Consider the following 15,644-nt stretch of genomic DNA (forward strand, 5'->3'; position numbering starts at 1 on the left):
GTCATGAATGTCAAGCCAATATTTGCCTAATGCTTGCTAGAGGAATTTGAAATTTGAGAGAAGCTATTTGATAATCATTTAACTTTCCATACATTTAGATTCTCTAAGTCTAACCCTTTTATAATTAAGCAAGATTATCATATAAAGCAAAATCCTGAATACTGTCTTAGCCACATGCAGAAATGCTTCACTGAATTAGAAATTTCATGGAAGAATGAACTAAAACTACACTCAATAGCACGGACTGATCTCACAAACATAAAGTTGAGAGAAATAAGCCAGGCACCCAAGAGTGCAATGTGTATGAAGTACAAAAACAGGCAAAACCCATCCATGGTGTTAGGAGTCAGAATAAGGTTGTCTTTGGAGACGAATGGGAAGGATCATAGGGGTAAAGGGAGTGTTCTAGAATGCTGGGAATATTCTGTTTCTTGAGCTGGGTATGTTATTCAGGTGTGTTCACTTAGCTCAAACTCATAAAACTGCTCATAATTTGTGCACTCACAAATGCTTATGATTTGTGTACTTTTCTGTAGGTGTGTTATAATTTAATAAGTTACACTTAAAAAAAAGATTTTATGGAGTTGTTTCGAGAGTTCATTATGATCCATTTTAAGTGTTTTTCTATTTAAAACTATAATTGAAGGGGCCAGCCCGGTGGTGTAGCAGTAAAATTTGCGCGCTCCGCTTCGGCAACCCAGGGTTCATGGGTTCGGATCCCAGGTGTGCACCTAGCACCAAGCTCAAGCTATACTGTGGTGGCGTCACATATAAAGTAGAGGAGGATGGGCACAGATGTTAGCTCAGGGCCAATCTTCCTCAGCAAAAAGAAGAGGATTGGCAACAGGTGTTAGCTCAGGGCTAATCTTCCTCAAAAAAACAAAACAAAAACAAAAAAACTATAATTGAAGACAATATACACTCTATTATTCAATATCCTTTATGCAGGGACTCAAGCAACATGTTTACCTGAATTTAGTTCCAGGAATAAGGCCATCTCTGCAGTCAAATATAATTGCTTTCTTTTCTTAGACAAATAAAAAAACAATATAAAGCAACATATTTTCCATTTTGTTTTAATGGCCAGAAAACTGTGAATCAGCTTCAGTACTCAACTGTATTAATTTATTTATTTCAGAGAGGAGAGAAATTCATCATCTGTAGTAGGTTGAATGGTGGCCCCTCAAAAAGGAATGTCTATGTCCTAACCCTCAGAATATGTGAATGTGACCTTTCTTGAAAAAAGTGTCTTTGCAGATGTAATTAAGTTAATGATCTCAAGATGAGATCATCTTGGACCACCCAGATGGGCCCTAAATCCAGTGACAAGTGTCCTTTTAAGAGATAAAAGAGAAGACAGAGAGAGGAAGTGAAGGCCCACGTGAAGACAGATTTACATGATGTAGCTACAAGTGAAGGAATTCCTGGAAGCTGGAAGAAGGCAGGAAGGATTCTCCCTTACAGTCTTTGGAGGGAACGTGGCCCTCCCAACATCTTTATTTTGGACTTCTGGCCTCCATAACTGTGTGAGAATAAATTTCTGTTATTTCATGCCACTAAGTTTTTGGTAATCTGTTATGGCAGCCCTAGGAAACTAATACACCATCGGAAGGCAGTAGATGTAATCTGGGTCTGTGTTTATCCCAAAGTGTCCCATTTTCATTGCGAAAAGTACATGTTCCCTAAATCCTTTTTGGAAGTGGATACAGTATAAATCTTAATAAATAAATGTTATGCTTAAGATATACTTAAAAATGAATAATCTGTTTAGAACATCAATAATAAGCACACATTAATAGAGTACCAATTGAGTTCTTGAATTCTGAAAGAGCTTACACTGAATTAAAGCTATACAGAAAAGTACCCCAGGATTGCTAGAAAGAATCTAGTATCACAGGCTGCATGCACAGCACACATACAGACACACTGAGAAGAACTATTATGTACTGGAGATAGAAGCAAAGGAACCAAACTGAGGGAAGCCTGAAAAACTCCATTAATACACATCACAAAAGCCATTGGTTAAATTGGCCAATCCTCATTATTCATGGATTCCATATTTGTGAACTCACCTACTTGCTAACATTTACTTGTTACCCCCTAATCAACACTTGTGGCGCTTTTATAGTCATTCCTGGGCACGCGCAGAGTAGCAAAAACTTTGAGCTGCTGATGTTTCTAGCTGAGATCAAACAAAATGGCACTCTGCTTTCTTGTTTCAGCTCTCATACTGCAAACCAGTGTCCTTTTTGTGGCCTAATTAGTGCCATATTTTTCACATTTTTTGTGGGTGATTTTGCTGTTTAAAATGCCCCTAAGCATAGTGCTGAAGTGCTATCTGGTGTTCCTAAGCATAAGAAGGCTGTGATGTGCCTTACAGAGAAAACACATGTGCTAGATAACTCATTCATACATGAGTTACAGTGCTGTCGGCTGAGTTCACTATTAATGAATCAACAACACAGTACATCCAGAAAAAGGAAGAGGAAATTTAATGATCTGTACATGAGGCTGCTCCAAAAAGTGCTAAAGTAACATCTATAGTGTGTGATGAAGCAATGGAAAAGATGGGAAAGTGGCTAAACTTGTGTATTGATCAGATGAAAACTGCTAAAAAAAAAAGGCACAGCAGACAGCATTGCTGTGAGGCTGAAAGCCAAAGAAATTTACAGTCTTGTTAACCAGGGTCAGGAAATGTTAAACCCTTCTCAGGAGTGCTGGCTGGCCACCTCACACATTGATACAGTGTGGAAAATGTTAAATTTGCAAGGGAGGCAGGGTCTGCAATTAGCAGGTTGTGGTAGAATTTTTAACATACCTGCTCCGAGTTATACAAGAAAAGGGTCATATGGAAGAGCTGGTTTTCAACGCTGATAAGGCTGGCTTGTTTTATAAAGACACTAGCAAACAAACTTATATAATGCAAACGACATTTCGACTGATGAAAATATTGTGACCAGAGGCTCATAGGAATCTAATCTTGGATTTCGTCTAGGAGCAATAGTTCAGTACTTGTTAATTCAGTGTTTGTGGCAATTTTATAGAACATAACTACTGTGAAAAATGAAAATCAACTGCATATTACCAAAACCAGATCCATGAGAAAGGCATAGGGTCCAAATGTAACAAAAGGGAAAATGATTTCTTTTGAGCCAATGGCATTGGCAACCCTCAGAAACTATTTCTCCTCCACTGAATGTACACTCCAAGAAGTGAATGGTCAGCACTGACTTGGAATCTCCAAGTCTCAAAAATGTTGGAGATATGGGAGAAGGCTGATCTCAAGATGGGTGAGCAGAGAGGGGAGCCTACAGCTGAGGTAACAGCATATCTTCCAGACAAGTATTCCAGCTACCACCACTTCTTTTTATTTATGGTACTGGAGGTCATCTAGTAAAATAAGGCAAGAAAAAAAAAGGATGTAAGGATTGGAAAGGAAGAAATAAAAAACATTATTTGCAAATGTTATATATAAAAAACAAAAGAATCCACATATAAAATTTTTAGGATGCTGGATACAAAATCAATAAAAAAAATAAATTGTAAGTCTCTGTTAACAGAAAGTGAAATTGAAAAAAACAAATGATGCCACTAACAGTTGCATGGAAAAGTATCAAATGTCTACGAATAAATCTAACAAAGGCATTCAAGGCGTCTGCACAAAAAATCATAAAATATTATTGGGAAAAATTAAAACCCTAAAGGAATGTTCATGGATTGGAAGACTCATGTATAGATATTGATTCTCCCCAGATTAATCTATAGATTCAGTACAATCCCAATCAAAACCCCAATACATTTTTTGGGAAGGAGTGGGTAGTTGATTCTAAAATTTATATGTAAATGCAAACGGCCAAGAACACCCAAGACACTTTTGAAGTAGGAGAACAAGATGGTATGAAGAGCTGAGCCGAGCTGGAGAGAGTTGAGTTGCCAGGTGTTGCAGTGGTCAGTTAACACAGGCAAAAATGAAAGTAACAGCCTTTATAAAACTTTTTTATAAAGACTTTATAACAGGCTTTATAAAACAAGCCAGTCTTATCAGCGTTGAAAACCAGCTCTTCCATATAACCCTTTTCTTATATAACACTGAGCAGATATGTTCAAAGGCTTTAAACGTTTACTGCAATAGCATTAGCAAGAAGCTCAACAAGAGAAAGTGCTGGCTCCTGCAGTGTTCCATTCTTATCCATGGAACATGCCAGGCGAGGGTCAGGTGAATTAACACAGATGTGGGGACTGTCTCATTGCCAAGTAAGCACTAAACAAAAGGCTGCAGTAATTTTATGGACCCAGGAGCCAGAGGGAGGAAGAAGGGTAAAGGCTAGGAGTGGAAAAGTACTGAGTAATAAGTCAGAGTAGAGAAAAGTGTCTTCAATGTTCCCCCACCCCAATAAGGGGGTCTTGGCAGAGTTGCTTAGGCAAGGCCCCAAATAAGTAGGCCTCTAAATGAAGGTGCCTGGGCTAGGAATGCAGATACGCCTAAGAGCAAACTGGGCAGGCAGTCTGAGTCCTTGACTGCAACTCCCTTCAGAGACTGCATGCATTCGCTGTGCCTCAAGTCCAGTGTGGAAGGGTAGCTTTCCCCCATGAGGGATAAAGCCTCTGTAACTGCCTATGGTCACGTCTGAAAAATCACACACAGAAATTTAAAGTTAGACTCCTCAGGTAGGATGATTTGTTCCACTGAATACCTAAACATAATGTAAAGGTACGATAATTAGGAAAGTGTGGTACTGATGCAGGGATAGCCAAATAAACCAAAGGAACATAACAGAGAAACTAGAAACAAACCCATGTACATATGGACAATTAATACATGACAAATTAGCACTGTAGAACAAGACAGTCTTACCTGTAAGTGGTGTAGGATAAACTGGATATCCATATAGGAAAAGAACAAAATTTGACTTTACCTCACTCATGCACAAAAATCAACTTCAAATAGATTATAGATATAAATGGAAAGCAAAATTATAGAACTTTTTAAGACTAAATAGAAATTATCTTCATGATCTTAAGGCAGAGAAAGAATTCTTCAAAGACAAACAAAACAAAAAGACACACACAAAAAAGAAAAAGATTAATAAACTAGACTACACTAAATTTAAAAATTAATGCTCATCAAAAGACACTATTAAGAGAATAAAAAGGCAAGCCATAGAGTTGGAGAGGATATTTGCATTCTCTGTATAAAGAGCTTATATTGAGAATACGTAAATAATTCGTACAATGTGTATAAGAATTGAACAGGAACTTTCTATAAAGAACACTAAACCATCAATAAGCACTAAGCTAGCCTACTCTTTGTTCAAGAGATGTACCTCATCTCTCAAGGTTACCAGGGGCATAAACAACACTAAGAAGTGGCCTAGGTAAGAAAGTGGCCACAGCCTGCAGTGTTGGCACACCCAGTAAGACATGCAGGAGTGCAAGTGGCCCAAGGAGGACTGTCTCTCCCAACAATGGTATACTGAGTCACAACGTGAAATACATTTCTTAGTGCATCAAGTATTTGAAAAACATTAGCCTAGAGAAGTTGTTTCATATTTCTTAGAAATCAAGGCATTTCATGGTCTGGCCCCTACCTCTCTCCAGTTTCATCTGCCACTACTTCCATAATGCATTCTATAACCATTCATTGAAAACTTCCTTCTTTTCCCCTAGACGCACTGTGCTTTTTAACATCCTGTTCCCACTGTACCTTCCTTCATTCCTTTTCATGTGGCTGCAGAACTCATTCTTTCTCCAAAATTTCATCCTCCTCCAAAGCCTTTCCAACCCTCTCATGAGTAGTTGTTAACATCTTCAGTGCAAAGCACTCTGCGCAAACCCAGTGGCTTTATCACGATAATTATTGTTTTCTTTCTAATCCCTTCTCCCTGTCCCCAAATGGACTGCAAGCCCCTGTAGAGCAGGGTACTTTTTTCATTTATCTTTGTATTCCTAGTACCAGGCACAAGGCCCAGCCTAAAACAAATAATCATTAATACCTTAATTTGAGCTCACGAGGAATAACCATGTTACATGTATCCTGATCTCCTAACACTAAATTCTTCAGTAAAAGAGATTTCCTTTTCCAGAACACCTGCTCTTTCAAAGTCTTCAGAATACTCACCATTTACTGCTTAGGATTCAGTTGTGCTGGTTCGGGGTGGGATATGACATCTCTTCAGTGCTGATCCCAGAAAGGTGTTCTCCACCCAGAAGACTCTGTCTGCAGACCTCCATCTTAAGAACAAACCAAGACAGCCGAGGCCAAAGAGGTCAACACTGAAAACACTGATGATAACAACAAAGACATGGGGTGACAGGGAACTCTCTCCAGGGCAGAGCAAGGAGAAACCACCGTCTCCTTCAATTGCCAAAGGCAAGAAGAAGCAGGGCAAAGGAATTCACACTTTCAACCCAGCACAGCAAAGACAATTTCCTGGTGCTTTGCTGAGGCCCTTCACTTCTGCCTATAAGTACGTGCCTTACTTTCTCTAACATGCCCCATGCCCTGAGTGAGGTTCTATCTACTTAATTTGAGCTCCAGAACTATGACCTTCTGTGCCTTTAGCCCCCATGTCCAGGCCTAAAGTTACTTGAGCAGTGTGGTAAGCACTACCTCAATACAGAGACTTCATGATGTGCTCTTTCATGTGCATCTGTGACCTCAGTGCTTGATGGCACAAGCTGGCTCAGAGCTTCAAGGAATCCAGTGTGTCTTACAGCTGACTTGACTGATTTGTTGATGAGAATTCATGGAAACTGTGCATTTCTTTGCTACACAGAGTCCTACTCTGAGGAGTGAACACCTACCTTCTCAGAGTATTCCCTTCTACTTGTCCACAGTGTGGACCAAAGCAATCTGCAATTTCTATCAATTTGGTACTCATCTTGAACCTCACATGACTAAGTTTCAAGGATCAAAAGAATTTCAGATCTGTTTCCTAGGAGTGAGAAATCCCTATTAATACAGAATAATAATAAAAAAGTAATTTTAAAGTCCAGATCTGTTTCTTGAGTTTCATATGTGCATATACAGGGTTTGGGTTTTAGGCCTAGGGATTAGGGTTAGGAAGTTAGGCTAGTCTGGTGAATAGTTCTACTGGAATTTCCACAAATATAGCAAAGACATTTTCCAAATTGAACTCAACTTTCTACCACCTCCCAAATCTGAGCTCTCCTGATTCATATGAGGTATCAAGTTTCACATAGTCACTCAGATCCTTGAAAGTCATCCTAAAACCAATGCCAACCCTAACTCAACAACAGTTCCCCAAGCTTGTTCCATTCTCATACTTCTGTCTGTCTTTGCATATGCCACACTACTCTTTGAGAAACACTAAATGCAAGGGTTAGAAGCACCCGACACTCTGTTAAGACATTTTTTGTTATTTTGTTTTGGTTCAGGAAGCTCAGTTAAGTTCAGGGATTTATTGGATCAGCAAGTCAAAAGGCCTGGGGCTTTGTTAACTAAGCAAGAATAATCTTGGAGAATAATTCTTTTTAGGGATTCCTACCTAAAAAGAAGATAGTCTACCTTCAGCCAGGAGGTCACTAAGCCAGCTAATCATCCCTGAGAGCATAACGGGACATCAAAAGCAAAGAAAGGAAGTCCAACAGGTTAGTATTTTCAGATTCAATGAGAATATGTGGTCCCCGTCTCATCAACTAATGTTACTTCCAATTTCAAAATTTCATGTTTCACCTGTAATACTGGTAGCAACAACAATAACAACAAAAGGCTCATAATAAGAAAAATAAAAATCATGTTTGAAATATTGAAGTTTGCTCTTACTAAACCAAAACAAACTACACTATGGTATATGGTTTTCAAATAACTTTACCTTATGAGTTGTAAAACTGCACTCTCAGAAGAAGATGCGATTTTAGAGCTTTGGTCAGTCATTATGCTGATGGAATCATTTTTCATTGACTTCTCTCTTCTTCAATATTGCAAGGGACCAAGTGTCAATTAAAACATTAACTTTTACCACACCCTTCTTTTGGTGGTAACTTCTGATACCAAAAAAGTCCTTTGGAATATCTTCACCACATAAATCACTTTTGACACTTTCCTTTGGTATGTATTTTCTGGTGTTTGGTAAGATTAGAGCTCCCACGGAAAGCTTTCCCACACTCGTCACACTCGTACGGTTTCTCTCCAGTATGGATTCTCTGGTGATGAATAAGGGTTGAGATCTGGCTGAATGCTTTCCTGCATTCTCCACACTCATAGGGCTTTTCTCCAGAGTGAATCCTCTGATGATTAATAAGGGCTGAGTTCACATAGAAAGCCTTCCCACACTCCTTACACTCATACGGCTTCTCCCCTGTGTGGATTCTCTGATGTTTGATGAGGGCTGAGCTCACGCTGAACGCTTTTCCACACTCATCACACTCATAAGGTTTCTCACCAGAGTGGATTCTCTGATGTTTGATAAGGTCTGAGCTCACACTAAATGCTTTGCCACATTCAATACATTCATAGGGTTTCTCTCCATTGTGGATTCTCTGATGTATAATCAAGTGTGCCCTCACACTGAAGGCTTTCCTACACTCGTTACAAGTATAGGGCTTCTCACCAGTGTGGATTCTTTCATGCACAGTGAGGGTGGAGCGCACACTGAAGGCTTTTCCACAGTGATCACACCCATAGGGCTTCTCTCCAGTGTGGATTCTCCGATGTCGAACAAGGCCTGAGCTCTGGGCAAACTTCTTTCCACACTCACTGCATTTATACCGTCTTTCTTCTGTGGGTCCTTCCTCATGCCTTTCCAACTGGTCTTCATACTGAGAGGCTTTTTCATACTCAAGAATCTCCGCATTAATCTCCTCTAAAGTATCCTCATTACATGTGCTGGGGACCTTCTGGTGTGGGTCCATCCTTACAAAAATTTTCCCTTCAGGATCAACACCTTGTTCATACCTCTGGCCTTGATTCCTGAAATAATAAACAGACCTTTCAAATGTAATTTATTTTCTGCTGCTAAAGCAATATGATATAAAAACAGACTTAAGTAGGACTCTCAAACATGTTTGATAACCCTAGGACACACCAATCGTATGGCAGCCGGATCAAATGTTTTTATTCAGTCTGTACCACAACACAGTAACATCACAGAACTACTGGAATGAACGCCTGACTCAAATGACTATTTAAATCTACCCTTTATAAAGTATCTAAAGCACAGAATCTGGGATATAAGTGAATATAAAAATAATATATAGTTCCTACTTTAAAAGACTTTTTATCATATTTAATTAAATTAGGGAACAAAACAGGAATTGAACAGATTTGCAGACAGTACAGCAGATGAAGGAGTATAGGAATAGAGAAGGCAAAAGAATCATAAATTCAACTGATAATGAGTAAGTTTGGTAAAATGACAATAACATCTTTGACAGGTGTGTTTTACCACTCACAAGAGTCCACATTATTCGGGTTGGAAGAGAGACACCGGGATTAAAAGAAAGCTCTGCGTGTTGCTACCGCTACTATTGCTGCAACTGCTGTTGCTGTGATAGACAGTATCTTAGCAACAGGGATGCTTTGTCTTCTCTGGAACTGTGACAGAATAGACCCTTCACCTCTCCAAAGAAAGGGCCTCCACCAGCCCATCCCATCTTTACAGTTTAGACCAATGTGTGCAGAACTTGGTGGATTGCTGCCACTCTCTTATGCCCTGGGAATAAATCCAATTTTGTCTCCAAACTTGATAAAACTTTTGCTCCAAACTCAAATTACACAAATTATCTCCTCTCTGCCTTTTTCCATTTTACAAACTGTTTTATGTCTCAATGGTGATAAGTCAATTTGACAATATGCACTCCTGATATGATGAAATGAGAATGGCACTTCACCTCTGTGGTCTTCCTCCCCAAAACCTATAACTTCAGTATAATGATGAGAAAAACATCAGTCAAATTCCAATTGAGTGACATTCTACAAAAAACCTGATAAGTACTCCTCAAAACTGTCAAGGTCATCAAAAACAAGGAAAGTCTGAGAAACTGTCACAGCCAAGAGGAGTCTATGGAGACATGACAATTAAATGTAATATGGTATCTTGGAGGGGATCCTGGAATAGAAAAAGGACATTAGGTAAAAACTAAGGAAATGTGGAGTATGGACTTTAATAATAACAGTCAGTAGTGATTCAATAGTTGTGATAAATGTACTATACTAATGTAAGATATTAATAATAGGAGAAACTAGGTGTGGGGTATATAGGAACTCTCTGTACTATCTTCACAATTTTTCTGTAAATCTAAAACACCCACAGTCCAGAAACCATTCTAAACATTTTATTAAAAAACTTATCTATGTTTTTGGATAGGTAAAATACAATTCAAAAGTCAAAATGATCTAAACAGATATACACAGAGAAGTCTTGTTTCCACCCTGACCCCCTCCTTAGTTTGCCACCTCCATAGGTAATCACTTTTATTAGTTTCTAGTGTCTTTCCAGTATTTCTTTATACAAACGTGTATTTTTTAAGCCTCTGATTTCCTTAATCCAGTTGTGAGGGGAGGGAGGGGTTCCCCACAAATCAGTCACAGGTTTGTTGCTGGACCATTTTTAAGTGATGCTGTTTTATCAAATTTCTCTGAACAGCAGCTCCTTGGCAATACTGAAAAAGTCTCCTTCGGTGCACAGGTCACATGCACCTGAACCCTTGCCCAGAGTCCAGAAACATGGTTACCATGAAAGCACGTGGTGTAAGCCACTCCAACCTTAGCAAAACATGGAGAACCCCTAGTCCTACCCAAACCCCTCCTGTTCTGCAGCTTGCTCACACTGGAATTAGCCTTTCCCATCCCTGCCTCAATGTGCCTTCTTCTCCCTAATACATTCCCCTTACAGCCCCAAACTTCTGATGTTGACTTGAGTTGACCTGAGGCAACTACAAATAATACACATAATTTTTTTCTGAATAAATTGTTCGAAGGCTATAGGTACATATAAAGTACTTTTCTGAGCTGTCATCAGCACTTTAACTTTTTAACTTCTAAGAAAAGATATCAAGAAGAAAAAGGAACGAATGCTCTCATCTTCTAAACAGAAGAAAAAGGCTGGGTGGGGGTGGAGAAACGCAATACAGATACCAAAAGAAAGGAGCTTTCCCGAGCAGAGCATTCAGCTAAGCTGACTTTTTCTTTGAGGCACAATAAGAATATTTCAAGAACATCTAAATAAAATTGTCAAGTGTCCCTCAGCTACCAAGGTCATAATACAACACAAACGAGAGCTGAGGACACAGGGCCAGGAGATAAAAAGGTCTCCCATTCCCCTAGTCTCACCCTTCTCCGCCTCTGGAAATTCGGCCCTGTCAGAACAGCCACGCCGGGTCACGGTGATTACGAGTCCTCAGAGCCTCGGGGACGCTGCTGGGGACTGGGGGACCTCGCCCGGGATCCGGGCCTGGTAGGGCTCTGGCCGCAGAGCCCCGCCGCCCCCGCCATCCTCGCCCCCGGGGTGTCTGGGGAGGCGGCCATGCTAGTGTGGCAGGGCCGGGAGGGGAGAGGAGAGGGGAAGGACAGAAGAAGAGGGAAGAGGAAGAGGCGAAGCAAAAGGGAGTAAAAGAAAAAAGAAAGTGAGGAGTGTGAGAAGGGGTAGGGGGTGAGAGCAGGGACGAGGGTCAGAGTGCGGGGTGGAGGGGCAGGCGTGAGCGACGTGGAGCAGCCCGCGATCTCCCCTCCTCTGCGCTGTCAGCCCACGGCTCACTCAAACCCGAGAGGCAGGACGAGAGAAGACTCACCTGGAAATCGGCGGTTTGAGGATTTGGATTGAGGCCAGCATTGGCCCGGAGAGGTCGCCTTCCGCGGAACCCCGCCCCCGGGCACCTGGGGGTCGCTCTAGGATCCCGGAGGCTTCCCTCTCAGTGGTTCGAGGGCTGACGACCTGAAAGGAGCAGGAGGGGAAAGGATTCTATTTACTCCTAAAATGGCCTTGTACACTTTTTATCTCCTTTAATCCTGCAAAGGGGACATTACAGGGACGTTCTTATATATAAGAAAACTGAGAAGCAGATAAATTTTCTGAGGTCGGACAACATAAAACAGCAGAGGTGAAATTTGAACCCAGAGCTTTCACAGTCCCAACTCCTTCCACTTGCCTCCCAGATGAACCATCATATAGCTCCTTGGGACTTAGCACTCAGAGACTAATCCATAAGTTCATTTGTAAATTTAACTCTTTTCCAATAAAAATACCAACTTTTTTTTGTGAGGAAGATTAGCCCTGAGCTAACATCTGTTGCCAATCCTCCTCTCTTTTCTGAGGAAGATTGGCCCTGGGCTAACTTCCGTGCCCATCTTCCTCTATTTTTTGTATATGAGATGCCACCACAGCATCCTTGATAAGCGGTGTATAAGTCTGCACCAGGGATCCGAACCTGCGAACCCTGGGCTGCGGAAGTGGAACGCACAAACTTAACCACGATGCCACCGCCCTGCCCCCAATACCAACTTTTTTATAAATATATTTCAAACTTCACATGGAAAAATAAACAAGCAAGACTTCCTGGGAAAACGCTGAAAAAGAAGGGCAATGAAGAGGCATGTGTGCTAAAGGATTTTAGACATATTATAAAGCCTCAATAATTAAACAGCGTGGTACTGATGAGTGAGATAGACAGATGTACAGAATACAAAGTCCAGAAATAGATGCAATCAGAGGCAGAAATTTAGCATATAATAAAGGCCACAAATCAGTAAGAAAAAGATGAGTAGACTCTTCAATAAATGTATGGGCAGAACTGGGTAATCATCTGGAAAAATGTTAAACTGGATTCCCACCTCACTCTATATACATGGGTAAATATTACAAATAAATCAAAATTGTAAATGTTATAAATGAAACTATAAAAGTACCAGAGGAAAACACGGGAGAAGTCTTTTATAACTTCAGAGTAGGAAGGCCTTTCTAATTATGAGCCAAAATCCAGAAGCCGTAAATGAAAAGACTGGTAAATCTGACCTCCATATAAAGAATCAAAATTCCTGCAAGGCAAAGCAAACAAAACCACCTTAAGCAAAGACAAATAAAAAATGGAAAACATATTTATAACATATCTCAGACAACAGGCAGCAAAGATGGAACTCCTGAACAATAATATTGTGGAAATGGCAGAGCTGAGCTAGGTTCTCTCTTGTTCCGCCCTCACCTTGAATCAGATTCTGCTAAGAGTTCACAGCAACACACTTATTCTGAACCCGTTAAATAAAAGCTTTTAAAAAAAGGTCTCCTCAGGTCCCTTACTTCCAGAACCTTTAGAAGACCAGAGAATGTCAAAGTTTAACACAACCCTTCTTTAGGGGGAAGGGTCCTTATAATTGATATTTCAATGGTGTATTCCTGAGTAGGAGCTGGAGAGACAGTGATTCTCCCTCTGCTCCCAGAGCTGGCATTTCTTGCTAGATTACTTCTTGACTGTGTGCAAGAGTTGGAACCTGGAAAATTAAACACATGAAATTATGAATCACTGTATAAACAAATAAATCAGCAGAGCAGGCCAGTCCCAAGGAAGTAAGGAGAGGAAGAATTAATTACAACAAATAATCGAGATAGCACTTCTTATATATGAGGTACTGTTCGTGTAATCTTGATAATAACTCTAGGCAGGTGCTTTTATCATTTTCACTCACTGTCTTGACATGAGTACAGCCATGTTTGGCTGCTCCATTGACTTACAGCCACCAGCACAAAAAGAAATATAAAAGCTGCTTTCTGCGTGGTGGGAACTGGCCCTTCTCCCAAGGAGATAGTGGCAATCTGTAAAAATTTCAAGGCCCTGGGGCCGACCCCGTGGTTTAGTGGTTAAGTGCACGTGCTCAGCTGCTGGCGGCCCGGGTTCGGATCCTGGGCGCGCACCAATGCACCGCTTCTCCAGCTATGCTGAGGCCGCGTCCCACATACAGCAACTAGAAGGATGTGCAGCTATGACATACAACTATCTACTGGGGCTTTGGGGGGGGTGGAATTTCAGGCCCTTTGGGCGCTGCAGCCTGGCCATCTGTGCCAGGCTGGGACTATAACCAGGGTAAACAATGCACGTACACAACTGCCAGGCTGGGACGATAGGCAGGAGGCTCAGTGCACGTATGCCACTGATAACCATTTGTGCATGGGAACACTGAATGCTTGCTCTGTAAACTCTGTAACTGCTTATATAAACTGCTGGAAATCAGGCCTGGTGAAATTTCCACCTGTGGAAGGGACACCTTGCCCAGGATGTGTGATTCCCGCCCAGCCGTGTCAATTGAAAGGACTCTCCCGGCAGTGGGGCATGGATGTTGTAATTGATTTGTTGTGAAGTAATTGATTTGTTGTGAATAATTGATTTGATGTGTTCTCTTTTTGGTCAACCTGGTGTTTCTCTTTCCGGTTGATTTCCCTTCAGTCAATGTGGATGTTTTCCCTTTCCAGTCGAGCTGATGTTTTTCCCTCTTAATATTTGACCTACTCGGATCTGTTTGTGGACTGTCGCTTTTACTATCTTCTATATAATAAAATATACCTTCAGTCCATTTGTTTGGAGTGGAAAGTTTCTTTTATGTCTCCGATCGAATCCCCCGAACCTCTCATAACAGTTACAGATGAGGAAATGGAGGCACAGAGAGACTAAGTTGTTAACCTAAAAATATAAAGCTAAAATGAGAGGCAGAGAGGCGTTTATTTTGGGATCAAAGAATTGCAACTCTGGGTACACAGTTTCGGGTAGTAACCCAAATAGTGTCCTGCTAGGGAGTAAGAGGCAGGGGCTTTTAAAGGCGAAAGAGGGAGGTTTGCATTATAAAGAATGTTAATTGGGGTTGGCAGCAGAAAGCTAATCTTGGCGAAACATAATTGATTGCTAAGGCCAGCTAGAGGGAAGCAAAAGTCCGTCACTGTGACGAGCTGCAGGTTTCTTACAGTGTTACTCAGTTCAAAAGTTCATGTTCTGCTCGATGAGGATGTACATAGACCCATTTCCTTAATGGCTTTCTGGCTCCATTTTAAAGCCCTTACACAAAAGCCTTTTAGACTTACATACCTAAAGAATAGAAAAGGAGAGAAGAATCCCTAAGAGGCTAAAAGCTTTAAGATGACTTGATAAATACCTCTCCCTTCCCTTCCTGCTGTCTGGTTTCATTCAACTCCCTCTCCAGGTCGTCCAGGTAGCCACTTTCCCAACAACCCCCCACCCCCACCTCATGCTGCTCCCACTCCCAGACCTAGCGCTACTCAGGAAGAATGGTCAGGAATTGGCCTCAGCCATTGTCAACCAAGCTGCTGGAGCCAGCTCATAGTGGAGTTTTCCGCTAACAGAATCCTTGGAACCAGCAAAGCCAGATCCTCTGCAGCCATGCAGCTTTCCAGTTGGAGAGTCTGTGATTCAGCAAGATTCCTCTTGAGGGCCCCTTCTTCCAGAACACTTCCTCTGTAAAAGAAACATTATTTTACTCAAAGAAAAAGCAAAGACTGCCATAGTTGTTACACTAACTACTGAGGGTTACGGCAGAAAAAAGAGCAATATCAAATAAAGGGCTATTTTGCTAAGAAGGGCTGTCAAATCACAGACTGGGATGGCAGGTGTGGCCCTGAGCCACTGGAATCTCCCTACTGTTGTCTCTGTGCATTACAGGGGCAGGGCCTGGACAGAGTTGTCAG

At 41.2% G+C, this 15,644-nt stretch overlaps 1 protein-coding gene across 2 annotated transcripts; it reads right to left on the minus strand.

Annotated features, from left to right (window-relative positions):
* Positions 1 to 7,528: 7,528 nt before the first annotated feature.
* LOC131413978 (zinc finger protein with KRAB and SCAN domains 8-like) lies at positions 7,529 to 11,849 on the minus strand. Of its 2 annotated transcripts, none has more exons than XM_058555000.1 (2): positions 11,752 to 11,849; positions 7,529 to 8,932 (listed from the first exon to the last, which is right to left on the minus strand). In XM_058555000.1, the coding sequence occupies exons 1-2, from the start codon at positions 11,790 to 11,792 to the stop codon at positions 8,050 to 8,052; spliced, it is 924 nt and encodes a 307-aa protein (XP_058410983.1). In that variant the 5' UTR covers positions 11,793 to 11,849; the 3' UTR covers positions 7,529 to 8,049. The 2 variants fall into 2 exon arrangements, with proteins under 2 accessions (XP_058410983.1, XP_058410984.1); XM_058555001.1 differs by lacking the exon at positions 11,752 to 11,849 and adding an exon at positions 11,294 to 11,712.
* Positions 11,850 to 15,644: the final 3,795 nt, after the last annotated feature.

Source organism: Diceros bicornis, chromosome 14, assembly GCF_020826845.1.
Source record: "Diceros bicornis minor isolate mBicDic1 chromosome 14, mDicBic1.mat.cur, whole genome shotgun sequence".
In the NCBI taxonomy this organism is placed as follows: Eukaryota; Metazoa; Chordata; class Mammalia; order Perissodactyla; family Rhinocerotidae; genus Diceros; species Diceros bicornis.

What these genes read in the sequence shown, in the direction of transcription:
- LOC131413978 (XM_058555000.1), bottom strand. Translation starts at nt 11,792, where the DNA reads ATGCTGGCCTCAATCCAAATCCTCAAACCGCCGATTTCCAG. An exon ending in CTCAAACCGCCGATTTCCAG is followed by an intron (nt 8,933 to 11,751) that starts GTGAGTCTTCTC and finishes TTATTATTTCAG; the next exon opens with GAATCAAGGCCAGAGGTATG.